This window comes from Zingiber officinale, chromosome 2B, assembly GCF_018446385.1.
Source record: "Zingiber officinale cultivar Zhangliang chromosome 2B, Zo_v1.1, whole genome shotgun sequence".
Classification (NCBI taxonomy): domain Eukaryota; kingdom Viridiplantae; phylum Streptophyta; class Magnoliopsida; order Zingiberales; family Zingiberaceae; genus Zingiber; species Zingiber officinale.
In genome coordinates, this window is record NC_055989.1 from 103,792,733 (window position 1) to 103,820,233 (window position 27,501).

Below are 27,501 nucleotides of genomic sequence, written 5' to 3' on the forward strand. Positions count from 1 at the left end.
TGTAGATAGACAGTCAAGCTGCTGAGGGAGTCATAACGTAATCTACAGCTCCAGCTGCCGAGAGTGTTGATACTGGCAGCTCTCTGACCTCCCCCTCCTTCAATGCCAATGGCAGGCCCTTGTAGTCGAGGCTCTCATCGCTGTACACACTCCACCACTTGCCCACAAGCATCTTGACGTCCTCCCGGTCCATGTTTGCTTCTTTCCCCGTGTACCTCCATGGCTTCGACCACTGAATAAATTCCCCACATTTAATTTCACAGCATCATATACAACTGATATACTCTCAGGGATAGACGAGTGCAAAGTAGTACATACGGCATTACAATAGTGGACGAGCTTCACTTTCTCAAGATCCACCTTCTCCGGATGCCTCCATAGCATAGAAATTAACAGATTGTAGACCAAAGGGATCGGTTTGTAGATATCCTTAAAGAACATGTTCAAGAAGTCCTACAGAAACAATTTAGTTCTTTTAGTGCAATCTCCAGAAAAAAGAGAGTAATAAACTCAGCATGCACGGTGCACCTGCTCGGCAAAGGGGGAGGGGGTGGCGATCTTGACAGCTGCAAGTAGAGACTCGCAGGTGGTGAGACGCGGTTCGTGCACGAACATGCCGGCATTGAAGTAGAGGGAGGGAGGCGGGCTGAGCTCGCCGGCAGGCCAGGTCACTCGGTCAGGGCATTGCTGGCAGTAACCAATCTTGAATTGCGGCGTGTCGCTCCACGTCTTCTCGCAGAAGCAATCCATAACGGCGTAGAAGTAGCCGTCGGGTAAGTCAAACAGATGATCGACATTCTCGTAAACTTGTATATCCGCATCCAGGTACACAATTTTCTGGTACTCGACGAACTGGCGAATGATCGAACACGTTCTATTCTCATATCCCAATGGCAGAAAGAATCGATTTTGAATCAAATTGCAAGGACGAAAGGAGGATGAAGAGTTGGATTACCTCCCAGATGCGAAGCTTGGAGTAGTTGATGGCATAGTAAGCCTTGGCGAACTCTGTCTGGTTCTCCGGGGGGTACACAGGTTCAATGTCACGGACTATGCAGCCCTGGGACTCGAGGATCCGGCGGTGACTCTCCGGCACGTCAGGGAGCGTTGCCACCACCAGCGGGTAAACAGAGTCTACTTTCTTCAACCCCTTGGCAAGCCCCACAGCACCCTTAACATAGTCACCGTCGCCGGCAAGAAATGTGACGTAAGCCCTCGGCGGCTTATCCTTCCTCTTTCCCTCCGCCGATTTTCGGACAATCTCCGACGCCATGTATAAAGAGAGCTGTTTGAAGGATCAAATCAAGAGCAGTTGCTACGAATCGCAATGAGCGAGAAGGTGGAGATCAAATAAGAACAAACAAGGGATCGGTATTTTCGGAAAGTTCATTAAGTTTGGAATCCCCACAATTAATCACTAGAATCACTCCAACAAATCCTTCCATGATAGGAGAAAAGATTCGTGATCTGCACCATGCGCTGCCATCCAAAAAAAAACGAAAGCGAGGCGATCGCGACTTCAAAGGATCGAGTAGGGTGGAAGCGGCCGGAAACAGGGCAAGTCCTCCGGCCATCGAGGACGTGGAAAAACACAACGGAGGCTTTCGAACCCACATACTCGAACCACACCTCCTCTACTCAAGCTACATCATGCATCGTCGCGTGATGCTGCGGCCTCCGATCTAGCAAGCCGGCGGCGAGTGAGGCGGCGTAGAAGTTGCAGGGAAGAAACGGTAACAGTACGAACCGGGTTGGGTCGCACCGTGACTTTTGGCTAACCTGGTAACGAAATGAACCGGCGCGGTTCGAGTCAATCTACCAAATATAAATGAACCGGTTGGGTTTAAAAGAAACAAGAAGCTCCATAAATTAATGCCTATTTGGTCTCTCTTTCAACTAAAATAACGCTGTTCCAAACAATTGAGTTTTAAGTGAAATAGTTTTTAAGTAAAGAAAACACATATCATTGCAAATTATTATCATTTCTTATGCCAAATAAAAGTCTGACAAAATGCAATGATAATGAATCAGATTTTCATCGGATTCTAAATTCTCTATTTTCGTTCTCATTTTTATTTTTATTGGCAATCAAATATTTATATCCTACCCAAATATTATATTACCATCTTCAATTATATTTTTTTCCTTTAATATAAATAAATATATATTATAATTTAATAAAGTATTATGTATAAGATTACATACCCTAATCTACAAATTTTTCATCATAATAGTAGCAAATTACCATCCCTGATACTAATTATTATCTGTAAATCTTGCTCTTTCCATATTATATGGATCTTATCCTCATGCAAGGAAAAGTCTACTTAAAAGAAATTGATTGACTGAGATATCTTACCACATCTAGAAAAGTATTATGATATCAAACTTTCTGTTACATTCTTGTTTTTCATTATCATCATCATCATTATCACCTTATTTTTTTAATATCAAACTTTTTCGAAAAAAAAACAAAAAAAGGGCCTAATTTTTAAAGCAGAGTAGAGTTGTGACAATCGATAGATGGAGAGTAGCTACCGAGTAGAAGTTGACATGAAGCCCGATGCAACGACGCCATTGTTTCGCCGCCAGATACAGAAACCAACAGAGACGGAACGACGACGCCTCAACCTGCGATTCACCATGACAGCCGACGTTTAACCGGCGCCATTCCCTCATCCGACGGCCAGCCAACCACCGCAGGCCCCGCTAAACATTATCATGGTCGCTCATCGATTAACTCCTTCGATCGGATAATCAGCATATAAAGGAGGACTTCGAGTCGCTTCTCATCGCCTTTTTTTATTTTTTACTTTGTGACGCAGAGAACGACGGAAGAGGAAAAAGGAAGCGATGGAAACTGGCGACAGCGGCAGAGAGGAGAGCTACGAGGTGGTGGAGCAAATCGGGCAAGGGGACTTCGGCGCCGCCTTCCTCGTCGTCCATAAGGTCGACCGGAAGAGGTACGTGATGAAGAGGATACGCCTGACGAAGCAGACAGAGAAATTCCAGCGTACCGCTTACCAGGAGGTACCTATACAATCCATGGTCGATCCAATTGATCAGTTCTGCCTCCAATTGATATGCTTTCTCTGCATTGACTAGATGGCTCTGATCGCGAGCTTGAGCAATCCCTACATCGTCGAGTATAAAGATGGATGGGTGGAGAAGGTACACAATCCACACACACACACTTGTCATCATGGCAGCAAGCAAACGTTGACGTCTGTGTTTACAGGGGAACTCGGTATGCATTGTGACTGGATACTGCGAAGGAGGAGACATGTATGTGTGCATCACCCTTTCAGATTCATCTTTCAGTGGTTTTCGATTACAATTCATACTTGAACTGAAACAGGGATGCTAAAATCAAGAGTGCCAGAGGAAGGCTCTTCTCAGAGGATGTGAGTCTTAGTGGCAATTAACTCTTATAGCTAAAACAAGCTCATATTAGTTGATTGCATGTCACTGCAGAGGGTGTGCAAATGGCTTACACAGTTGCTCTTGGCTGTGGATTACCTCCATTCTAACCGTGTTCTACATCGAGATCTCAAGGTAGATAGATGATTTGAGTCTTAAATTTTGATGATGATTGACCGATATGTGTCTGATTCCTCTGCATTTGGTTTCAGTGTTCCAATATATTCCTTACCAAGGATGATGATGTTAGACTTGGTGAGATGATAACCAACTCTCATCAGTTAAAATGTTCTATAATAGATTAGTTTGTTCCTCAATCTAATAAATTTTCCGGCTGTAGGTGACTTTGGACTCGCAAAATTGCTTAACTTAGACGACCTCGCTTATTTGGTACAATCCATTGCATCTCCTAGATTATCCAATAATTTTGCCTTCATAAGCAACCTAGGATCAACTCTAAAAGTATGTTTTCAAATTGTGAAAAGAAAAACTAAGCTTTCAAAATATGAAGTTCTTGATCATTCTTCATGTAAGTTAATTAGTTCTCTTAGAGAGTTTGCTCAGACATGTGTAGGTTGTAGGCACTCCAAACTACATGTGCCCTGAAATTTTGGCTGATCTACCATACGGCTATAAATCAGATATATGGTACCTTGGTAAGAGCCTCCTCGATATCGCATAGTTCCTATCCCTAGAATTCTATGTGATCTGAACTCTGCTATATGATCAGGTTGCTGCATGTTTGAGATAGCGGCTCATCGACCAGCCTACAAAGCTGCTGTAAGTATTTTGATACACTATCAAGGCTTCTTGAAATCCAAATGATACATTGTCATTGACATGAGATTCTTCTAATAGCATATGCAAGGATTGATCGACAAAATCAACAAATCATCCATAGCTCCCATGCCCCCCATTTACTCTTCTTCTCTGTGAGTTCATCCTTTTAACCATTATTTCTATAAATTTCAAGGAGCCATAACTCCTGTGAATGACAGGAAGAGGTTGATCAAGTGTATGCTGAGGAAAAACCCTGAACATAGACCTGCAGTAAATATTCGCATACATTGTTCAGAATTTTATATCGTCTCAATTCGATGTCTATGATTGTGTTTGGCCTTACTTTTCAGGCTTCAGAATTGTTAAGGGACTCCCACCTACAGAAGTATCTTGCTGCATCTTTCAATCCTTCACCTCTCTACCTTCCAATACAATCAAACAGCAACAGTCCACAGGATAAGCCGGGAGGAAGGCCAAGGCACCGAGAAAGATTCAATATTCAGGTGACAGAAGATGCACCTAGCAGCGATTACGATGAGATAAAGAGGGTGGATCCAGGGAGCTCCATGATTCCACAACACACTGACATTGGGCAAGAGATATCCTTGGAGGACGCAAAGGACACGACGGTGGAGGATGAAACAGGAGGAACAAATGATCACAAGAAAGATACTAATCATGCTTCTGCTGGAGAAGAAGCATCGACCACCAGCACTGTGACTCCAACTCATGGAGACAGCAGCACTAGAGCTGACTGGGAGAGCTTGAGCATGATCCAGCAAAGGGCTAATGCCCTGGAGTCACTGCTGGAGCTGTGTGCACAGCTGCTGCAGCAAGAGAGGCTCGAGGAATTGGCTGGTGTTCTGAAGCCATTTGGAGAGGATGCAGTGTCATCCAGGGAGACGGCAATCTGGTTGACAAAGAGCCTCTTGTCTGGCCACAAGTATGGATCAGAATCCAAAACCAACTAGCATTGTAAATTGTATTACAATTCACTATCTTGTTGTTTGAATTTATAAGGATGGTGAATGAAACGCAAGGCCAGTATATAATTAATAATAAAGAAATCTTTTTTTATATATCTTTCAAAATCTCACAATCCGTAGACATGGAACATGTAACGAACGGCAAAGGCATGAACATTAAGTGGAATTATTGACTCATCAAGCTCCAAGGTTTCGCCTGGATGGGGTTAGTTACTGCAAGTAGAAGGCGAAGAAGGAGAGGAAGGAGGCGGCGATGGCGGCTCCGACGGCGGGGGTGACGGCGAAGGAGGCGCTGGCCGGGCCTGGGGCGGGGGCCTCGGCGGCGAGGGCGGAGGTGGCTGAGACGGCGGCGACCAGGGCGGCGCAGGCGATCTTTTTCATCTCCATGGTGATGGCTGTGGCAGGGGAACAGATGAAGAAGATGTGGGATTCCTCTCCTTCGCTATTGCAGATTTGCAGCCTGAGGGAAGCAAATGGAGCAATGGGGGAGATTTATAGGAGATAGGGTTGGAGGACAATGCCATTGTTGTGAGGATGGACGCAGTTTGAGGGAAGCGTGGAAGCCATGTCTGGTTCTGCAAGGTGACACCTTTGCATTCTGCTTGAAGTCAATTCAAACCTTTATTTTATTAGAGCATCCACTTCAATTTACGCCATGTCAAAAATAAAAATTTCTATATATTCCTCCATTATTAAAAAAAATCTCTCAACAAATTTTTCATTAATCTTATATTTTTTTATTATATATATTTTTTATCTTTTCTTCATATTTTTATCTTATATATAATAGAATTTTTTTTAGAATTTAAATATCAAAAAATATTAAAAATCATATTTTATAGAATTTATAAAAATTTTAAGAACAAAAATTTTAAAAAGTAATTAAAAAAATCACTTATGAACGTGGAGCTGCTCCGTCGAGGGATTAACCTCCCTCCCATAGTGAGAGGAAGGTTCGTCCCTCACTCCACATCACCAACCAGTGGGAGCTTCGATGGAGATACTTAATGGGAGCTCCTTAACATGACATAGGTGAGAGAGCTCCCTTAACCCTATGTTTAAACAGGTGAGAGAAGATTTATAGAGTATCCACAATTTTGTACATCCTCAAAAAGCTCCTTTAAAATCATGTCAACGTCACGTCAAAATTAAAAATCCTTATATATCTCTTTGCTATTAAAAAATCCTCTCAATAACTTCTTCGTGTGTTCCACATTTTTTCATTATATATATATTTCTCACATATACTTCTTCATATTTTACCTTACATATAATTAAATTTTTAAAGAATTTAAATTCATAAATAGCTAACACTCGAAATAATATTTATAATTAAAAAATATATAAATATTACCATATATTAAATAAAAAATATTACATTATTACAATTAATAAATTATTTTTTTTACTGATTACAACTATTGCATACCCAGATATGTTCAACCAAGTCGACTCGAAATTGATGATGCAGTTGATTATCACGTAGCTCGTAATTTCTCCGGAAGTATTCTTGGAATGGAGCCTTGAAATGTTTGTGATGGAGGATCTCCTTCATCATCTGACCAATTGACTATTGCATCTCCCTCATTCTCAATAATCATGTTATGCAAAATAATGCATGTATACATAATATCATTCAAATAATTCTTGTACCAAAATCGTACTGGACCTCTTATCATTGTCCATCGAGATTAGAACACTCCAAATATCCGCTCGACATCCTTTCTCGCGACCTTTTGTCATTCCTTAAATATTTTTCTCTTGGGATCCTAGGGGCATGAAAAACTCTTGAGAAAAATAGCACATTCCAAATATATCCCATCGGTCATATAGTATCCTTTTGTATAATGTAAAATTAACCTCGAGTGTATTTCCTTGCAAGACATGGTTGAATAAAGGTGATTCATTAAGTATGTTGATATTATTACACGACCCTTCAATCCCAAAAAAGGCATGTCATATTCATAAGTCTGTAGATGCGACTGCTTCAAGCACAAATATTGAAATGTCATGATCTCCTCGAGTAAATTGGCCTTTCCAAGCCACGAGGTAATTTTTCTATTGCCAAGGCATATATCAAGACTACCCAACATGACAGAGAAGTTGTGTCTCTGCTCATGCATTTTAAACAAGTGTTGGATATCAGGAGCATTAGGTTTTCTCAAATATTGAGCCCCATGCACTTCAATTACACAATGACAGAAGTTGAATAAGCATTGGATGACAGTTATTTCAGTAATTTGTAGGTACTGATCATAATGATCAGTAGGGACTCCATATACTAATTGATGAATAGCCGCCATATATTTCTGAAATGGTGACAAACTTTTTTTCCTATCGCATCGACCTTTCATTGAAAATATTCTGAATGATTTTTCAAGACATTGACTATACAAAGGAAAAATACTCTTTGTATTCGGAATCAACGTCAAAATATATCATTAGGATATATTGACTCATCAAAGAAATAATCATTAAAAAGATGAGCACGTCCAACTTCATGATCCCGATTTAAATATCTCCTCATCTGTGTTCTGCTGGAAGAACTGTGAGCTTTTTGATGTACTATTTGTTGTTGCTCATATAGCCAAAGCATTTTTTGTTCATCTATATCCTCTGCATCTTCCCTCAATTCATTTATCTAAAATTCACGGAGCATAGATTGATCTAGATTCTCAGTCATTAAGTTTTCTCGAATATTTTTGTGGTTGAAAGAAATAGAGAATTGAGAAAACGATAAAAAGAATAGAATATTGAGAGTATATTTATAGAAAATTTTTCAAATAAAAATCAATTAACAGTTGAATAGTCATTATTCAACAATTAGATTTTAACATTCACTAACCCTTTGTTCTTTAACGGTGACTAGCCCTTTGCTTTTTAATATTTTAATATTTTTATTTTTTAAAGAATAATTTAAAAAATAATATTCAATTGAACATTGAATCTGTTCCATGTGTTTGTGTGTGTGTGTGTTTTAATAACAAATATTGAAGAAAAAAATTAATTACAAAAATCACTGACGACAAAGTAACTCAGCTCTCCAAAAATGGAGCCGCTCCGTGGTTTGAGGGACGGACCTCCCTCCCATGGCACATAACTAGTGGGAGCTCCGAAGGAGTCCCCACAAGAGATGCTCTTAGGGGAAGAAAAAAGAATAAAAAAAAAAAAGGTATTTATGTTTTTCTGTTTGATAGGAAGGGAATGAAGGGAAGGTTAATAAGAAAAAAAAATGAAGATTTATTATATAAAGTTACAAAAGTATTTGGCCTGCATTTCCTTCGAATGTGAACTCATGTGAACTCTGAAGAGGAAGAAGAGGTGGTTACACCGGTGATGGAGATCTCGACACAGGAATCATTGGTCAAGCCAAACGTCTTCACGTTCGACTCCCCCACCCCATCTACACCATGACATTCTAACCCTCCTCCGCCTCCCCCCAGCTCACGCTCGGTTCCTTCATTGATGACTACTCCAATCGTGTCGAGGTGGTTGGCTTCAACGAGGACGACCTTCCTTCTGGCTTGATCCTGCCCTCTCGTTTGACCATCCATACCATCCCACCAAGCTCATGTTCCATCCCCTCTCCCTCCCCCTACTCACATGCACCATTTGCACGTAGACTATGGTGCCCCCACCCTGACAATGAGCACTCCATAATCATATGTGAGGTCCCTTGCCCTGACACCCCTCTTCTCTGCCTCACGGGGAACAAGGTCAACCGTTGCTACATGGTCGTCACCATCATGGTCACATCAACCGCATCGTTGTGCTTGACATCTGAAGGTGGTGATTGAAAGATGGATAAAATTGAAACAAGTTCCCCTTCCTCCCTACACGCCAATTTGGGATGTAAGAAAGTGCACCGATTCCCAAACATGCAGGGGATAATATTTATCCTTTTCTCCCTTTCCCTTCCTTAACGCTGAAAGTGGTAATTGAAAGAGGGATAAAATTGGAATAAGTTTCCCTTCCCCCTTACACCCTAATTTGGTATGCAAGAAATTGCACTGATTCCAAGAAATTGCACTAATTCCAAGCAGGGGTTATACTTACCCTTTTCTCCCTTTCCCTTCCTTAACTCACTCCATTTCAAACAAGGATCAATTATCCCCTTCCTCCCCCTTTGCTCACCTCCTTCTAAACAGAGGCTTAGTGGGAGGGAGCTCCTTAATTTTCAGCAGGGTGCGGTTTCCTCCATCATCTTTTTTTTTAATTGAGCAAAAATCAAAAGGGCGCCCATCATTTAAGTTTTCATGATATGAGCGTCCCTTTTTCTAAAAAGGTCAAATAAACATTCATCTAAAACAAGAGCACACATATCCTAAAAATACTCCTAGATTCAGTACTGTTGTAAAAGCTATCGGCTAGCTTCTATAATGTGTAGAAGCTACTTGTTAGCTTTTATAATGTGTCGAAACTAATCGATAGTTGCTACACGTTGTAAAAGTTATATACTAGTTTCTATATGTTTGATCATGATTAAATTATATTTGAAATATAATGAGTGTCATAGAGTCCTCAATATTTAATTTACTTGTTGAAATAATATTTTGATCATGTTATTACTTAGAAAATTAAAATGATATAAAATTATCGTTACAAAAGCTAGCATCTAACTTACACGCCCGAATGATGAGATAATATATCTATAAAAGATAGTTGTTAGCTTATACATATTATAAAAGTTAGATATTAGTTTCTATAATTATAGAAGTTAGTTGTTAATTTTTACACAGTCGAATGATTAAATAATATAAGAATATTTTGGATAGATTATTTTAAAAGGCGTGCAAAGGATGACTCATTTATTTTTTTTTTCTTAAAAAAGGAGTGCCTATATATATGATGAAAATGGAAATGATGAATGTCGTTTTGATTGTTACCCTTTTTAACTTGCATGATTTTTATTTTATTTTAGTTTTTTTTTGTTTAAAATAAAATATAAAAAAGAATGAGGTTTTTTTTTAAAAAAAATAAGCATGGAATCAATAAAAGAAAAAGAATAATTGAGATGTTATTTTTTAATAGTGGAGACACATAGATTTTTTTTATTTTTATTTTTGACATGACATGACATTGATCTAGTAACGCGAGTGACCTTGGAAGTCGCTCGTCGGTCTAATGTCCCTCGTGAGGGTTAGCGACCTCGGAGGTTGTTCAGCCTCCGACGACACTGCGAGGGCGAGCGACCTGGGAGGTCGTTCGCCCTCCGACGACACCACAAGGGCGAGCGACCTCGAAGATTGCTGGTAGGGCTTGCGGCCCTAGTAATGATGAGCCCTCGCGGGATCGACACCCCCATGAAGGGTGAGAGCTCACGGGGTTGACTGGGCAAGTTCTCACTAGGCCAGCGGCCTCGTGAGAATGAGCACTCATGACCTCCGCCGAGAAGTATTTCGTCGGAGATCGAGTGATTATGAAAGATGATCAATCAAGAGGCGTTCCTCCGGTCACACATCACAAAGAAGAGTGACCCACAGGATGAGATCCTCTGTCCCCAAAATACTGTGTCCCCATGTCCCAGCGTCGATCGGACGGCTATGATATTTTCATGATGTACACTGTATTCTTGAGATGTGATTTAATTCGTCCGATCGACTCTGGGACATGGGGACACAACATTTTGGAGACAGAGGATCTCATCTCGACCCACAGTTCTCTTTTATTTTTTATTTTTTATTATTTTATTTTTTCTCCTTCTCTTTTTCATTTCACTCTTCTCCTCGTCTTTTGTTTTCTCCCTTCTTTATTGTTTTTTTATTTTTCACTTTCCTGTCTTGTACTGTTCTCTATGGATTGTTTTTTCCCGATCAATTCCTTTCCTTACTCTTGTCATCTTTCAAAGTAAAGTCATTTGATGAAAAGACGAGTTTGATGTGACAATTTTACGTCATCAGTTTAAGATATGACACGGAATGATTTGTTGTTTTACATGCCGATGTGGTACTTTCCAGTCATCCAAATCTCCACGCCATCGTACATCGTCAACCTTCAGTTACCACGGTGGACTCTGACCTCCACCACTTGGCCTTCTCAAAGCCGTTGACGCAGTATTCGAAATCATCGATCGTCCGGTCGATCTCCTCCTCCGTGTTCATCACGAACGGCCCGAGTTGAGCCACCGGTTCGCCCAACGGCTCGCCGGCCACCAACAAGAACCGGACCGCCTTCGCCGGCGACCGGTTCCACACCTCCACTCCGTCGCCTCCGCCCAGCAACAGGAGATTGTGCGGTCCGACCGGGGCGGCCTTCTCCGATCCGAACGCCGCCTCCCCCTCGAGCACGTACGCGAACGCGTTCCAGCTCTCCGGGATCGGTTGCCAGAGGTGCGCCGACGGCTTCATGGTGAAGTCCAGGTACATGGTCGGCGTGCGGGTGTACACAGGGGACCTGGCGCCCATGGACTCTCCCGCGATGACTCGGACGTCGACGCCGTTCCCGGCGGCTCGGGCGATGTCTTTTCCCTGCAGCTCTTGGTAACGCGGCTCGATCCTGCCGGCGAACGTTTACCGAGTTTAATTTTCAAACAGTAAAGATAGAACTACCGAACGCGAAACATATCGGTTAACGACGGTTACATTTTGTCGTTGGAGGAGAGATTGATCCACAGCTGAAGTCCCTTGGCCGTGCCTTGTCCCGCCGGCATCTCGGAGTGCACGATTCCCTTGCCGGCGGTCATCCATTGCAGGTCGCCCGCCATGATGGTGCCCTTGTGGCCTTCAAAGTCTTCATGCTTCACAGCTCCCTCGAGCATGTAAGTGACAGTCTCAAAACCTCGGTGAGGATGATCAGGAAATCCAGCAGGGGCAGCGACTGCACCATAAAAACAGAGTAGAACATCAAGGAACATGCAATGGAAACATAAACCAATATGGCATTCCGATCTAATTAATCCAAGCGAAAAACAAACCTGAGAATTCATCCAGAACAAGGAAAGGATCGAAGTACTTGAGCTCAAACCTCCCAATGCTTCTTCTCACTACGGCGCCTTCGCCTTCGCGCTGCGGTCGAGCCTGAAACTTCCTGACGACGAGCCGTGGCTTGTGAAGCGCACAGGGGTGCCCTGTTTCCGCCATGATTCTCTTTCTTTATGCGTGTGCTGGGATTGCAGATTTGGGTGGGGAGAGAGGAAGGAAGATGCGTGTTTCTTATAGGGGAATTCCCGTTCGAAGAGCAGAGGATTCAGATGTGGTCAAAGCTTGTAAGGGCTCGAGGCGTGCTTGTGTTTACTTGCATGGTGTAAACAGGGAGGCAGTACGTATTATCACAAAATGCAACAATTAATTGTATTTTAACAATTTGTCATGCTGATGCAATTGTGATTTCATCAACAACACGTTCTGAATTTGTCATCTCCATGAGTTGTCAGTTTTCATATACGAAGCATTAATTATTTCTCTCTTTTTATTTTTTAAAATTATTGATAGTTATATATATATATATATATATTATAATATTCACATGTAATTTAAAATGTATCACAATTCGATGCTAGTCGACTCTTTTTCTTTTTACTTTAAGCTCCTAATTATGGTGATAGCATGCAAGGCAAGTCAGGGATGGAAAGTATCATTTACTAAAAAGGAAATTGAAGAAAGAGTGATGATGACATATTGACGCAAAAATGATGGTATTTTTAGGATTTTTTATTTTTATTAGTAAATTAAATTACAAGGAATCCAGCAGCAGCAGCAGCACGTGAGAGGGGTTGACAAGTAATCACGCGTTTGCACGTCCGTATAAGTTTTGTTTGGGGCAGTTTACTAGATCGCGTCCTTTGATTTCGGCTTTTAATGAATGACTTCAATTTTTTCACTTTACTGAACCTAATAATTAGGAATGAAACTAGTTAAGTCTAATCAATTATAATATTTAAATTTATTTGATAAGATAATCATAAATCCTAAATCTAAAATGAAATAAATTGTTAAAGTAGTTTTTTTTGAGCTTGACTTGATTTTTTCATGAACTTGGGTTTATTGGGGGCTTGATTCATTTATATGCTATTGAACTCTCAATTCAAGCTTATTTGATTATTTAAAAATTTTATAATTAATTTTTTTTATTGATTATTAAGTTTGATAAGATAAATTTATTTGTCCATTTAATTAATTTATTTATTTATCATATTGATGAATATATTTTATAAATTTTGTTTATGAATATTATTTATGAATAATTCACAATTCTTATTCATGTTCATCGGAATGAAATTCATTCTCTAAATATTAAAATATTATTTAATTTAAGAGAGAGAAAAAATAAAAAGAAATGAATTAAATAATAAAAAATAGATATTACATAGGGAGGAAAAAATAATAAAAAAGTGGAATAGATAAGAAAATATTAAAAAATAAAGGTAACGAAAATTTTAGTTGATTTAATATAATAAAAAATAATTATCTAAATTTAATAAAATGTACAGTTACTTCAAAATTTAAAAATATTATAAAGAAACTAATACTATACTTTTAGTTTAACAAATTATTCAACCTTATTTATTTAATTTACTTTATGTGTATTGAAGAAATATAAATAAATTCTTACCAAGTTGAATATTAAATTTACCCATAAGTATTTAATTCATTTACCGTCCTTATGTACCCTTTTTATTAATAAATTTATATAAATGAGTTTTGAGAAATTCATTATAAAAATAAATTTATATAAATGAGATTTGAGAAATTCATTGGGCTAAGCAATGAGGCCTAATGGTGACGAAGTTGATGACGGAATGATTATTCTTGTAGAAAATTAATGTGAATTTAATTCTTACAAGCAAATGGTTTGTTCCAGCCTTATCGAGTTGGATATTGAAGAAAACACGGCTTGACTTTGAAAAAGTCTTCCCCATTCCAGACTAGACTAGCTAGTTACGTTGTTGATGAACCACCCAAGCTCTAAGTTGTTTACATCTGTTATTGTCAAATAAAAACTCTTCTTCAGACTCACATGGTGCCATAACTTCAAGCTGCACGTTTGCACTATACTTGAGTAATTAATTTAAAATACGATCAACTAGTCACACCACCCGAGTTGAATTTGGATTGTTCGATGAGAATTAGTGAGCAAACAATTGCGTATATATGGCAATATTGCAATGTTGCAAAATGTAAATGCACCAATAAAGGCTTGTGATGTTGGAGGACACCATGTGGCGTGTAAAAAACTCGATCAACGTGAATCCTTGGCTAGCTGACTCGAGTTGGAACTCGATTTAAGTTAGTTTAACTCGGAGCAAACTCGGATTAGGTCGGACTAATCCTACCGAGTTCGTCTCCGGACAGAATTTAGTTCAGTTAGAGGATGGAAGTGGCATGAGTTTTTGAAAAGTCAACGATGGAAGATTGGAGCCAATCCTTCAATTATGGTAAAATATGAATACGCTCGTCCCCAACGTCTCTGCCAATCCGTCCCCCAATCCGTGCCAAGATCAATACGGAGGAGGTAAATCACGGGCGACTACTAGCCTTTGGAATAGTGACTAGCACATAAGGGAGGTATTTACCTCGACTTTGCCGAGATTCGAACCGCAGATCTCATTATGACAACACCTCATGCACTAGCCACTAAACCCATCCGAGAGGACGAATCTGAACCCTTCAATAACTAACTCTCAGGTGGTGTTTGATTCACTCCTAAGAATCGAAATGGGAATGAAAATGAGAATCATAGTATTGTAAAATAAGAATAAGTATGAACGTGAATATCACTTTTAAAAATAATATTTGGTTAGCTGTGAGCATGGGTATCGGAATGAACCTAATTTCTTTTTTTTATCCTTAGAGGAAAATAAAAGAAAAAATTAGATGTGAAAGAAAAATATGATGAGAGAGAATGATGAGAGGGAAAGTGTGATGAGAAAAAATAAGGAGAGTGAGTGTGATGGAAGAGATTGAAAAAAGAGAAAGTATGATGAGACAAATGAAGAAAAGAAAAGTGTGATGAGAGAATATGAGGAGAGAGAGTATGATGGGAGAGAATGAAGAGAGGGAAAGTGTGATGAGAGAAAATGAGGAGAGAGTGTGTGATGGGAGAGATTGAGGAGAGAGAAAACATGATTAGAGAGAAAGTGTGATGAAATAGAAAGTGTGATGTAAGAAAATGAAGAGGGAGAAAATGTGATAAGAGAAAATGAGGAGAGAGAGTGTATGATGGGAGAGAATACTTGATGAGAGAAAAAATGACAGAGAAAGGGTGATGAGAGAGAAAGTATGATGAGAGAATATGGAAAACGAAAGTATGATGAGAGAAAAAGTTGCAAAAGGTGGAACCGCCACCTTAGCGGCCCCCTGGGTCTGGCCCCACAGATATCCAGAGGGGGTAAATCACGGTTAAGCTGGGCAGGAGGGGTGACTGGGGGTCGAGTGGAATTTAAAATCATGAGAGAGAAAGTGAGATGAGAGAATGAGGAGAGAGAAAGTGAGATGAGAGAATGAGGAGAGTGAAAGTATTATGAGAAAATGAGGAGAGAGAAAATATGATGAGAGAATGAGGAGAGAGAAAGTGTAATGAGATAATGAGGAGAGTGAAAGTATTATGAGAAAATGAGGAGAGAGAAAATATGATGAGAGAATGAGTAAAGAGAAAGTACGATGAAAGAGAAAGTGTAATGAGTAAAAGAGAATAGTGAAAGTATGATAAGAGAAAAAGTGATATAAAAAAAATTTTGAACAAATAAATTAAGGGTATTTTGTTCAAAACTTAATTTTCATTTTCATTCCCATCAAAACCCAAGGGGGAAGTGGGTTTCATCAATACCTATATTTTTAGATTTCATTCCAAAATCTTGATTTCATTGCTATCAACCAAACACAAGGTTTGAGAATGACTTCAATTCCTCATTCCCATACTCATGTACCAAATGCCCCTTAATTAATTTGGTGAAGTCCAAAATTAAGTTACGTTAATGTCCTCTTTTCTTTTCACGCCGAAAATAATTTGAAGCCTTATTAGTAATTTCAATTTCTTATCCTTCTCAAATCATAGGCGCATTACCTAATTTCTACTATCTGTATGCTTTTTCTCGCCACCTTAATTCTCATCGGTTCTTCATTGTTCTCTCCTCTCCTCGCCCTCTCTAATTTTTACTACAACTTTCTCATTCTTATCATTTTTATATCACAACGCATCAATCCATCTGTTTCGACTCTTCTTTATATCAATACAGTCATATTAATCCATCTGTATCTCATTGATTTTTTAGAAAAAATAACAACTGCATCTATCTATCTATGTATCTCATTAGTTATTTCATCGATTTTTCAGATAATATAAGATATTCTCGTTACATAACTTGAGGTATAATTAATAACCTAATTTTTATTTTATTTTTAGATTAAGATTTTTATAGAATAAATTATACTAGCGTTGAATAATATTGTTTAATTACTTGATAGTAAATATTTATTTTATATATTTTACACATATTTAGGTATTATATTACACATGCGTAAAAAGAAGGATGTGTTGGTTGCAAAGGCATAATGATGCTGAGCCGAGTAAAGAAGAAAGTGCACGGGTACAAAGATGTGCCATTGGAAACCTTGTGTGTTTTCTCTTTCCCCTTATAAGATGTTGCAAAAGGCGGGTCCCGCCGCCCAGCGGCCCCCTTACCCCTGCCCCACGAGTATGAGAGGGAGTAAATCACGGTGAATACGGGCCCGGCGATGACATGGCGGTCGAAGGTGTTTAGCACGGACAGATATTGATGTTATCGCAATTGCTGCCGCAGACCTTCGACCTCCCGACCCATGTTGCAAGAATACCATGTCATAACCGGTTGATCCCGCCCGTGGGGGCCTCTTTCCCCTTATAAGATAATATCATAATGGAAGGATATGTGATTCTTTAAATCTCACTATTTACTCTTTTACTCTTTTCTTAAACTCTTTTTTCCGCTCCCTAGGGCTGAGCTAAATCAAACCGACTGAACCGATAATCTAAAAATTGAACCGACTGAACTTTTTTCAAATTGATCGAATTGGCCATACTTTTTTGAAAGAACTGAACCAGCTGAACAAATAAAATATCGATTAATTCAATTTTAACCTAAATAATTAAATTTTTTATCTCAAGGTTCTGGCCTGGCGGATAACCAGTAAACTTGTGATTTCACTTTAAGTTTTTTAGGTAATATTTAAACCTTTATCCTCACTTAGAAATGTATGTGAGAACGGAGAACAATTGTTCAAGGAGTTTAGGAATGTTAATAGAATTTCAGACTATTCATGGTTATGATTATTTGTAGGTAATTACGACTCCATTGATATATTACATAAGTTTTCAATTCTAATCATTTTATTTTTAGAATAATAAATTTAGCTCCATGTTCAATAAATTATCAAAAAAACAAAATAACTCCCCTATATTCATAGAATTAATTTTTGTGTGCATTTACAAAACTAACTCAAGAAAATACCTAAAAACTATTACATTTTTGCATATCACAAAATTAGATAACATTCTTACAATAAACCATGAATGATCTACAAGTTCTAAGTTCCAAATGTCACTACATGTTCAAAGTTCAAAACTAGGAGATTATAAGTGTTACCAAATGTCAATTAAAATTTAAGAGATGATACATATAATTCAACTTCAACATAAATTACATTATAAAGATTAAAGATCACATTGCAATCTTGATTCTTGCATGACATGACAAATCTTGATTTTTGCACGATGTGGCAATGTGGATATTTTGTGTTGTCCTTAAAACCTTGACTTGTGCTATAGTTGTTGATCAAGAAGTGAAATTTTTATATTTACCATCTAAACAAGATAATTAATTTAAAAGTATATAATATTTAAAACACACCATTGATTATTATGTCATCATCCATATACTAGTGTTGTCGAAGAAGACGAGTCCATAATCTTTGAGAATTCTGACAAAAAAATGTAAGTTAAATAAATAAATATTTTCTAAGTTTACAATTATAAATACAAATCTAACTATATTTTTCTTAAAAAGGAAAAATTGACCGCTTTTAAGTTTTTCCACATCCTCTAAACTTTTTTCAATGTTGATTGATTTCAAACTTAACCGAAGTTAATCTTGAGTACAAATAAGAGTTTCTACCACCCTAGGAGTCAATGAACTCCTAAAATAATCAAGTATCCAACCACCAATACTAAAAACAGATTCTGAAATAACTATTGATATTGGAATAGCTAATGCATCACAAGCAATTTGAGCAAGTATAGAAAATCTGTGATATACAAAGCAAATAAAGTGTCATTTATTATCTTTCCTACTCTTGCACCCTTCTCATCTCCATATAATTCAATCAACATAAATTCAACAAAATCCAATTTATGCCTTGGATCAAGTACCACCGCAATATAAAACAACTTATTCATCTTCTAGGATCTCCTCAATTCTTGTCAAATTTACTTTTCATTTTAATTCCCATCGAATACACATTAAGATCATTACTTTCTTGTGATTCCTTCAAGATGATATGAATATAATTAATCTCGTGTGCAAAAGTATTAGATGTGGTATACAAAGATCTTGAAACTTTTAATATTAGATCATAAAAAACTTGCAGAAGAAATGCAAAAAGTCTAACATTATTCCAAGATGCACCGGTTGGCTTCCCATCAAAAGTCTTCACTCTTCAATTCTCTTTTAGGTTTACCATTTGATTCAAGTATATCTCCATTTTCATTCAAAACAGCATGCCAATATGTATATTGAAGATCTAATTTAAAACATGGATCTTGTTCATCAAATCTATCAAAAGTTCTTTCAAATTTTTGAGCATTTCAATATTAAGAAAGTTGAGTTCCATCTGGTCGGTACATCTAAACATAATGAGTTCTTGCTTTCATTTTTTTCAATCTCTACACATTCTTTGAACTTGCTTAATTTATAGGGAGTTTGCTTAACATATTTAATTGCATTCCTAACCCTCATCATAGGTTGATTTATATCTTTTAAGTCATCGATAATAATCAAAGTGATTGTATGAGCTAAACATCTCATATGAACATATTCTCCCTTCAAAATAGTGGAATCCCAATTAATTATCTTTTGTTCTGAAACTATTGATAGTAACATTATTTAAACTTGTATTATCAACTGTAATAGTAAAAATTCTGCTGATTCCCCCAATCCCTCAAGTAATTTTCAATGGATAAACTAATTGCCTTGCCTTTTTAACTTGTAATTGGACAAAAATTGAGAATCCTTTTTTGTAAATTCCAATTTGTATCGATAAAATGAGTTGCTAAACACATATAATTGATTTTTTGAATCGATGTCCATGTATCAGTGGTCAAAGAAACTCTTTGTGTTGAATCGTACAACAAACTTTTCAATTTTTCCCTTTTAACCGTATATAATCCAACACAATCATGTGCATCCGTCCATCTTGAAGGAATTCAAAACATTAGACATACCATGACTACAAATTCTTTAAATCCTTCTCTTTCTACAAATTTGAAAGGGAGTTCATCCATTGTAGTCATTCTAGCTAATGCTTTTCTAGATGCATCTTGATCAAATTTCCAAGAAGTCTAACATATCTCACCCTCTCTTGAACTTGGTTGTAAATTTAGTTGTGCTTGAGTTGTTTGAACAACATGAGTGTGTTTTTACATGAGGTAATATGAGGTCTCAAGCTCGTTATTCCATTTTTGTGTGGATCACAAAAAAAATTATTTATCACAATATTTGCATTTGGCTTTAGTTTCTGATTCATCATTAGTAAACTTTGTGAAATGATCTCAAACTTCACTTCTTGGTTTTATTGCTTTTCACTTGATTATCTTCCCTTTAGAATCTATAGCTTTTTTGTTCCCACTGAAGAATCGATATCAGATTGTGGTGAAGGATCAGAAAAATGATAGATGGGGAGTGGGTGAATATCGCTCGTGAAAAATTGTTTCTTTTTTCATATTGTAAACAGAGATTAGAGTAAGCAGTGGAACAAGATAGCAAAAACAATACACAAAACACAGTTGCTTACTTGATTCAGAGTCTGTGTCGACTCCTACTCCAAGATTCGTGATCCTTAATCACACTGTTGGACAATTCACTAAAACCATTTTTTCCGTAATCTCCGAACAAAAGTGATTTGTACAATAAATAGAGATAGTAACAACTCTACAATCTCTTTATAAAGTGCAAGCAATATAAAAGATTATACCGACAATAAGGATAGGAGATCAAGTGCTAATGTTGGAGAGTCTTTTGACGTAGTAGGAGTAGAGCTTTCACACTAGTAATAACAACACAGATGATGAATAGATAGAAGATCAGAAAGATGCACACAAGTGCTGCTGGCTTGGAGCTTGAGATGTAATTATATAAGCAGCGTTCGGTCGACCAAAAAAGTTATTTGGTCAACCGATCCTTTTGATCGACTGATCTCCCTATCGATCGACTGTGTTGGTGCAGGTTGCACTAGAATCAAACCTAAGTTTTGATCTTATCAGGGGTTCACAGTTAAGTCTTGTTGTGATCTAACAAGTTGACCAAGTGTATAGGTTGTTTACTCAATTGGGAAAGTCCTAGTTGGAGGCTAGGCAGGAAAGACTTTCCAGATCATGGAAGCCAGGTGGAAAGTCCAAGTGGGTCAAAAGGACTTGACAATTGGCAGGGAAGCTCGATAGGTTTGGAAGACTGAAGATCGAGGGAAAGTTCTAGGTGGCCGATCCAATGCTAAGTGGTAAAGTCCAAATAGATTTGGAGGACCACGGTTTGACAAGTAGGTTGAGGTAAGCAACTGGAGGAGAGACAGTGAGGTTGTGTTCCTGAAAGGAACAACCTAAGGTCGCTGATCCAATTGAAGAAACTGGGAAGGTTTCCAAGTTGAGATCAAGACAGTTCTACTGTCTAATACTACTCATGCATCAAATATAATATTACTGTGCTAATCTTTATTTTACAGGATTATATTGTCAAACACTGTTTTGCAGATCCGGCCTGATCGGTCGATCGAACGCAGGGATCGGTCGATCGAACCAGGTGGACTCAGATCAAAGATCATATCATAGCAGAACAAAGCAAAGTTCGATCCAAGTCTGATTGATTGACCGAACAAAGGGATCGATTGACCGAACCTTGATGATGTGGCACAGATCAAACCGAACCGAAGTAGAGAAGGAAGTTAGGCTGATCGGTCAACCGAACGTGGAGATCGGTCGACCAAACAATCATCACATTAAAGGCGCATTAATGAAGAATCTCGATGAACGAGAAAGTGCACCTTTCGATCGACCAAATAAAAGGATCGGTCAACCGAACCATTCATTGTCATCAATGCCCGAAGATTCGATCTCAATGAAGAAGGAAGGGAGCGGGTTCAGTCGACTGAACCCAAGGATCGGTCTACCGAACGTCAACCATTCTTATAAAAAGAGCTTAAGGTCCGAGGCTCAGTAATGAATTAATTTCACCAGTTTAACTCTGTGCAAAGCTGCTCATACTACTACTCTGCACTTCATCTTTAAGCAAACTACTACTTCAATCAAGTGTCGACCGAGCTTCATCTTCCATCTACTATCGGTATAATTTTATATTGCTTGCTTTGTACTTAGTTTCAATAAGATAGTAGGCTGTTACTATCTTATATTACTCATTATACAAATTGCTTCTTTCCAAAGGTTTCAGAAAGAATAATTATAGTGAATTGCCCAACGGTGTGATCAAAGATCGTGAGTCTTGGAGTAGGAGTCGACCTAGGCTCCGAACCAAGTAACTGAATCATGTTCTTTATTTTTCCATTGCACTACTTTGGTTTAAACATTTAAAAAGAAAAGAGTTTTTTAAAAAGTGATATTCACCCCCCCCCCTCTATCGCACTTTCTCGATCCTTTAGACTGATCACATAACCTTCCTTCTTTATTGAGATTCAATCTTCGTATCATTAATGCATTTATTATTCATTCGATTGAAAGATCTGATTGGTCGACTGATCACCGAAAATTTATTTTTTTGCTGAGATCTGATCTTCTACATTATCAATGCTATTTAATGTTTGGTCAATCGATCTTTGAGCTTGGTCGATCGATACACATGAATACCAAATGTGTTCTGCGTGACATAACCTCTGTGCCATGCCAGCTTGGTTCGGTGAATTGAACCTTTTGTTCGGTCGACCGATCCCATCAGTTTTTGTAAAACAGAGTTAGTTTGATATAACAATAATATTTTTGCAAAATAGAGTTAACACAATATGAAATAATGCATGAGTAAGAGAAGATAGTAAGACCTGTCTTGATCTCAACTTGGAAACCTTCCGGTTTCTTCAGTTGGATCAGGGACCTAGAGTTATACCTCCAGTATCTTATCTCAACTCACTTATCAAACATCGGGTCCTCAAGACCTATTTAGACTTAATTGCTCAGCTTCAGATCGAATGCTAGAGCTTCCACTTGACTAGATATCATGTCATTCAGACCTATCGAGTCCACCTGCCATATGTTAGGTCCACTTGACCTATCTGAACTTCCTGCCTGATTTCATAATTTGCTGAGACTTTCCTTGCCTAGTATCTGGTCCAGCTGACATACTAGGACTTTTTGAGTTGAGCACCCTATACACTGATCAATTCACTAGATAATAACAAGATTTAACTTGAATCTTTGACAATATCAAAACATAAGTTCGATTATGATGCTCCTTGTACCAATAATTTTTTCCTTTTTGATGTTTGATAACCTAGTTTAAAGTTAAGTTAAAAACATGATGGTTAATTTTCTCCCCCTTGATAAAACTCTCCTTGAACTTAACTTCTCTCCCCCTTTGACACACATCAAAAATTGAGATTACAACACAAACATCAATTTTTGAAAGAAATAGAAATTAGAACTTGAAATTCATTTTGAAAATCAATTTTAAACAATAATATCTTTGAAAAATATCTAAGTATAATATTGGAAAATGGATTTTGAAAATTTTCTAAGACATAATTTTCAAAGATAAATTTAAAATTTCTAAGTAAAATTAAGAGATTTTGAAGTAAAATTGTTGAAGGCAAAGTTTGAAAACACTGAAGTTGCTACTGAGTTTGGAAAAATATCTAAGATATAAGTACTTTAAATAAAATAACATTAAATTTTGATATAAGTATTGAAAATAGAATTTGAAAATTTTCTAAGAAAATAAGATTTACTAAAAATAGTTTTCAATGATAAGTTTAAAATTTTCTAAGAAAATTTTGAAAAAATTTGAAAATAAGTTTTGAATTAAATATTGAAATTTTTTATAAGAATAGATTTTGAAATTTCTAAGAAAAATAGTTTTCAAAAGTAAGTTTGTCAAAATTTCAAAATTAAGTTTTGAATTAAGAAAAAGTTGAAATATCTGAGTTTTGAGATTTCTAAAAGAAATTTTAGAATTGCTAAAAAATAGTTTTCAAAAATAATTTTTGAAAATAAGGTTTGAAATAAGGTTTTTTAAAAAAAATCTAAACATAACTTACTTTCAAAATCAATGTTAATGTTCCCCAAAAATATCTTAAAGTCCAAGCATGCATTGTAAATTTTGTTATCTATGACTCCTAGTTTAGGTAAACCTTTTACTAATTCAATCTTATTTATCTTTAGTATGTTTCTTTTATGGATGTGTGCTAATTTCCTATGTCATAGTCATGTTTCTTCTTATTGTGTTAAGTGAGATTTAATTAAAGTCCTAGTAAATTAATTGAATAAATATTATTTTATCTAAATCCTTTTAGGGTTATGTTTGAATATTCAAAATGATTTAAAAAACATATAGATGATAAAAATTTCACTACAAAACCAGCATCACATAGTTTCTAATGCTATAAGCAAGTTAAAGTTAAAATTTTCCAACGAGTAAAACATTTCTAATTAATAAATTTAATTCTAACTGAATATCATATGTTTCAATTATCTTAAGTTTGTCATTATTACCGAAAGCAACTTATTCTAGATTTTAAAACTTTATATCCATGAATTTTTATTTATCTCCAGTCATATGTCTAAAGCATCTACTATCTAGTAACTGTTGATCCAAGTCTTTGAGTTCTTATATACAAAGTAGGAGTTAGACCAAAGTTTTGGTTTGATAGATTAAATTTTATTTCAAGCTTAAATTTAATTTAAGTTAAAATTTTAATTTAGTTTAATTTTAATTTTTTAGTTAAGTATTAATATTTGATTAATTAAGTTGATTAATTAATTAAATTAAGATGATTTATTATTAATTATTGGCTTTGTGATTGATTAAGATTTAAATAATTAATTAATTAATTAATTTAGAATTAATTAGAATAATTGTTTTAATAATGTAATTTGAATTTTTGAATTTAATTAATTATTTTTTAATTTGGATTTCGGTTTAATTAGTTAAAGTTAGTTTCGGATTAGATTAATTTAGTTTAAATTAATATAATTGTTAGATTAATTTCTTATTCCAATAAAAATATTATCATTTTAGTTAAATTTACTTTGGTTTTAAATTATGTTAGGAAATTCAATTTTAATTAAATTAATTAATTAATTATTTTTTAATTAAATTATTAAATATTGATTTTGATAATTTTATTTAATAATTTATTTGATTTGATTTAATTAAGTATTATATTTTTAAATTATAAAGTTAAGTTGATAATTGGTTTTAATTTTATTTGGTTTAGAATTAAACTAATTATTAGGTTTGATGAATGATAAATGTTAAGTTAAACTAATTGGTAAAATTAATTATTTTTTATCTTTTAAATAAGTTAAAATTAATTGCATATTTTGAAATGTTATTATTGAATTAATTATTGCTTTGATTAATTATTTTAGGTTTGACTTATTAAAATTTTAGTTTAATTTCAATTTAAGTTTTATTTTAATTTATTAAGTTTAAGTTTTATTAATTTTAATTTAATTTTAGTTATTTTTAAGTTAATTTATTTTTAGTTTTAAGTTAATTTTAATTTAAGTTTAAATAGTTTTATTTTTAGTTTTAAGTTAATTTTAATATGATTAGTTTTAAATTAATTTTTAATTTAATTTAAATATTTTTAATTTTAGCTTTAAGTTAATTTTAATTTGATTTAAATAGTTTAATTTTTTTAAGTTTATGTTTAATTATTTTTAAATTTTAATTTAATTTTATATTTTTAGTTAATTTTAAGGAATAATTTTAACTGATATTGACTTCAGACTTAACTTTGGGTTAATCAAGTAAGTTTTTTAAGAGTAAGTTTTCAGTTGGTGGTGAAGCATATGACATTCTTGAGTATCAATGGTGGATTACTTTCTGAATACTTCTCAAAATACTTTTGCCCAAATAACTTAATATTAAGTATTGATCCAACTAATTTAGACTAGATAGGGGTACCTTCAGTTAATTTCATTAAACCGATTGCACCAGGTTAAACACGTATGATTCTCTTAGATATGATTTTGACTTAGTTTCCTTGACCTACTATCATCCCAGTATCTTCTGGAACTAAGTTAAAAGTTTCCCTAATATTATTGGTCCTAAATACCCAAGCAGGTATGTTATGTTATTTTGGTGACAACTAATTTGTCGCCTCCCTCTAAAATATTGATTTTATGTTTTAAGTAATAAAGGTTATTTGTTGATATATAGTATTAGTTTGGTCCTACTTACTTTGTTAAAGAAGCTTTCGAAACCTATGCTTGGACTAGGTTTCTAATATTTTGACTTAACAAAGACATATAAAGTATGTTGTTTGAGTTAGTTTTATATCCGATTCTAGATTTGTTGTACACAGCTTGTTGATATCTAAGTATCATATTCAAATACTTGAAGCCTAAGTCAAGCTTTTCTAATGTTTTCTTGAATCCTTCTACTTGACATTTTAAGTTGAAATTTTCTTCCTCAAGTTTTGCAACTTGAGTTGAAATTCCCTCTTGAACATGATCACTTGAGGGATTTAAGTTGACTTGCTCCTTAATATGGTTGACTTCGTTAAGTAGTAAATCATTCTAAGCCTTAAATTTAATCAATTTCTTAAATTAACATTTAATAACTTTGCGCATCTGAAATTCTGAAAATAAATTTACCTCATTTGGTCTTTCTAAAATGGATACGGATCCGTGACTTGACTCATACTCGAACTCAAACTCAGATTTGTACTCAGACTCAGATCCTTCGTTCATTGACATAAGTGCGAGATGACTTGATTACTTTGGTTCTTCCATATTCGACTTCTCTGATGCAGATTCGTCCCATGTTGCCTTAAGTGCTTTTCTTCTTCTTGCAAACTTGATCTCCTCCTCCTTTTGGTTGGGGCACTCGTGTTTGTAGTGACTATTCCTGTTACATCCATAGCAAATTATCTCCGATTTTGATGTAGTTGGACCTTCGGATGCGGTTAGAGAGGGGGGGGTGTGAATAGCCGACCCCAATTTTGCGTTTCTTTCTACAAATCAAGTTAGTGCAGCGGAAAAATAACAACAGAAACGAGAACGAGAAGATCAAACCTTAGACGCAGCGATGTAACGAGGTTAGGAGATGATACTCCTACTCCTCGGCATGTCCGTAAGGTGGACGAAGCCTATCAATCCGTCGGTGGATGAAACCCCGGATAACCGGCTAATATGAATTCCTTCTGGGTGGAGAAACCTCACCACAAAGTCTTTGCAACAGCAAAACAGAGGAGTACAACAATAGAGGAAACAAACAAGAACAATAGAAATTGTAAACACACTTGCTTGCCTTCTCGTAGGAGTCCGTTGATGAAGCAGCAGCTTCACGGCTCCAGCAGCTAGAAAACCAGCACGAAGCTCACGCGAAACTTCAGCAAACCGAGAGCTCAGCAAAGCTCAAGAGGAAGAAGAAGAATTAGCAGAAGCAGTTCTTCCAGTGTTTCAGTGTTCTCTTTCGTTCTTCACTGTAGAGGCCTGATATCATCTGGTATCTCCCTGCAACCTGCGAAGAAGAACAGACGAAAACAGACGAAGCAGAGATAGCCGTTGTGTCGCAACGGCTAGGCCTGGACCGATCAGGCACACTCCTGATCGGTCCAGGAGTGCTCTGATCGGTCTTGGGACCGATCAGGCCTTAGGCTGATCGGTCCCCAGACCGATCAGCCAACTCTCACAGAGAGTTGGCCTCGTCTCTGATCGGTCTGTGGACCGATCATGACTCAGGTGGATCGGTCCACAGACCGATCCCCCCCCTCTTTCTTCTCCCGATCTTCTTCGCTTCTGATCGGTCACCAGACCGATCAGTTAATTTACAGCAACACACTGTTTGGTTATTGATCGGTCACCAGACCGATCAGTCAACCAGCGTATCACTGGATCGGTCACCAGACCGATCCAGGTTCCGGAGAATGAGCTACCGAGCCCTCTCCGACTTAGTCCGGAG

The 27,501-nt window shown here is 36.5% G+C and overlaps 4 protein-coding genes across 6 annotated transcripts; 1 reads left to right on the forward strand and 3 right to left on the reverse strand.

Annotated features, from left to right (window-relative positions):
• LOC122046611 (galactinol synthase 1-like) lies at nt 1–1,684 on the reverse strand. Its single transcript, XM_042607387.1, has 4 exons — nt 956–1,684; nt 529–852; nt 319–453; nt 1–232 (listed from the first exon to the last, which is right to left on the reverse strand). The coding sequence occupies exons 1-4, from the start codon at nt 1,271–1,273 to the stop codon at nt 14–16; spliced, it is 996 nt and encodes a 331-aa protein (XP_042463321.1). The 5' UTR covers nt 1,274–1,684; the 3' UTR covers nt 1–13.
• An 870-nt stretch (nt 1,685–2,554) lies between these two features.
• LOC122046610 (serine/threonine-protein kinase Nek6-like) lies at nt 2,555–5,281 on the forward strand. 3 transcript variants are annotated; one of them, XM_042607385.1, is made up of 13 exons: nt 2,555–2,724; nt 2,826–3,030; nt 3,106–3,171; nt 3,239–3,285; nt 3,359–3,404; nt 3,475–3,555; nt 3,633–3,675; nt 3,761–3,882; nt 3,995–4,076; nt 4,151–4,200; nt 4,279–4,352; nt 4,419–4,470; nt 4,551–5,281. In XM_042607385.1, exons 2-13 carry the CDS (start codon nt 2,854–2,856, stop codon nt 5,169–5,171), a joined length of 1,461 nt encoding a protein of 486 aa, XP_042463319.1. In that variant the 5' UTR covers nt 2,555–2,724; nt 2,826–2,853; the 3' UTR covers nt 5,172–5,281. The 3 variants fall into 3 exon arrangements, with proteins under 3 accessions (XP_042463319.1, XP_042463318.1, XP_042463320.1); XM_042607384.1 differs by lacking the exon at nt 2,555–2,724 and having other exon boundaries at nt 2,782–3,030; XM_042607386.1 differs by lacking the exon at nt 2,555–2,724 and having other exon boundaries at nt 2,783–3,030; nt 3,761–3,810.
• On the reverse strand, nt 5,253–5,690 carry LOC122046614 (arabinogalactan protein 23-like). Its single transcript, XM_042607392.1, has one exon. The coding sequence runs from the start codon at nt 5,571–5,573 to the stop codon at nt 5,397–5,399; it is 177 nt and encodes a 58-aa protein (XP_042463326.1). The 5' UTR covers nt 5,574–5,690; the 3' UTR covers nt 5,253–5,396.
• Nucleotides 5,691–11,042: 5,352 nt separating this feature from the next.
• LOC122049361 (pirin-like protein) lies at nt 11,043–12,375 on the reverse strand. Its single transcript, XM_042610754.1, has 3 exons — nt 12,100–12,375; nt 11,768–12,002; nt 11,043–11,681 (listed from the first exon to the last, which is right to left on the reverse strand). The coding sequence occupies exons 1-3, from the start codon at nt 12,263–12,265 to the stop codon at nt 11,174–11,176; spliced, it is 909 nt and encodes a 302-aa protein (XP_042466688.1). The 5' UTR covers nt 12,266–12,375; the 3' UTR covers nt 11,043–11,173.
• Between the last annotated feature and the right edge of the window lie 15,126 nt (nt 12,376–27,501).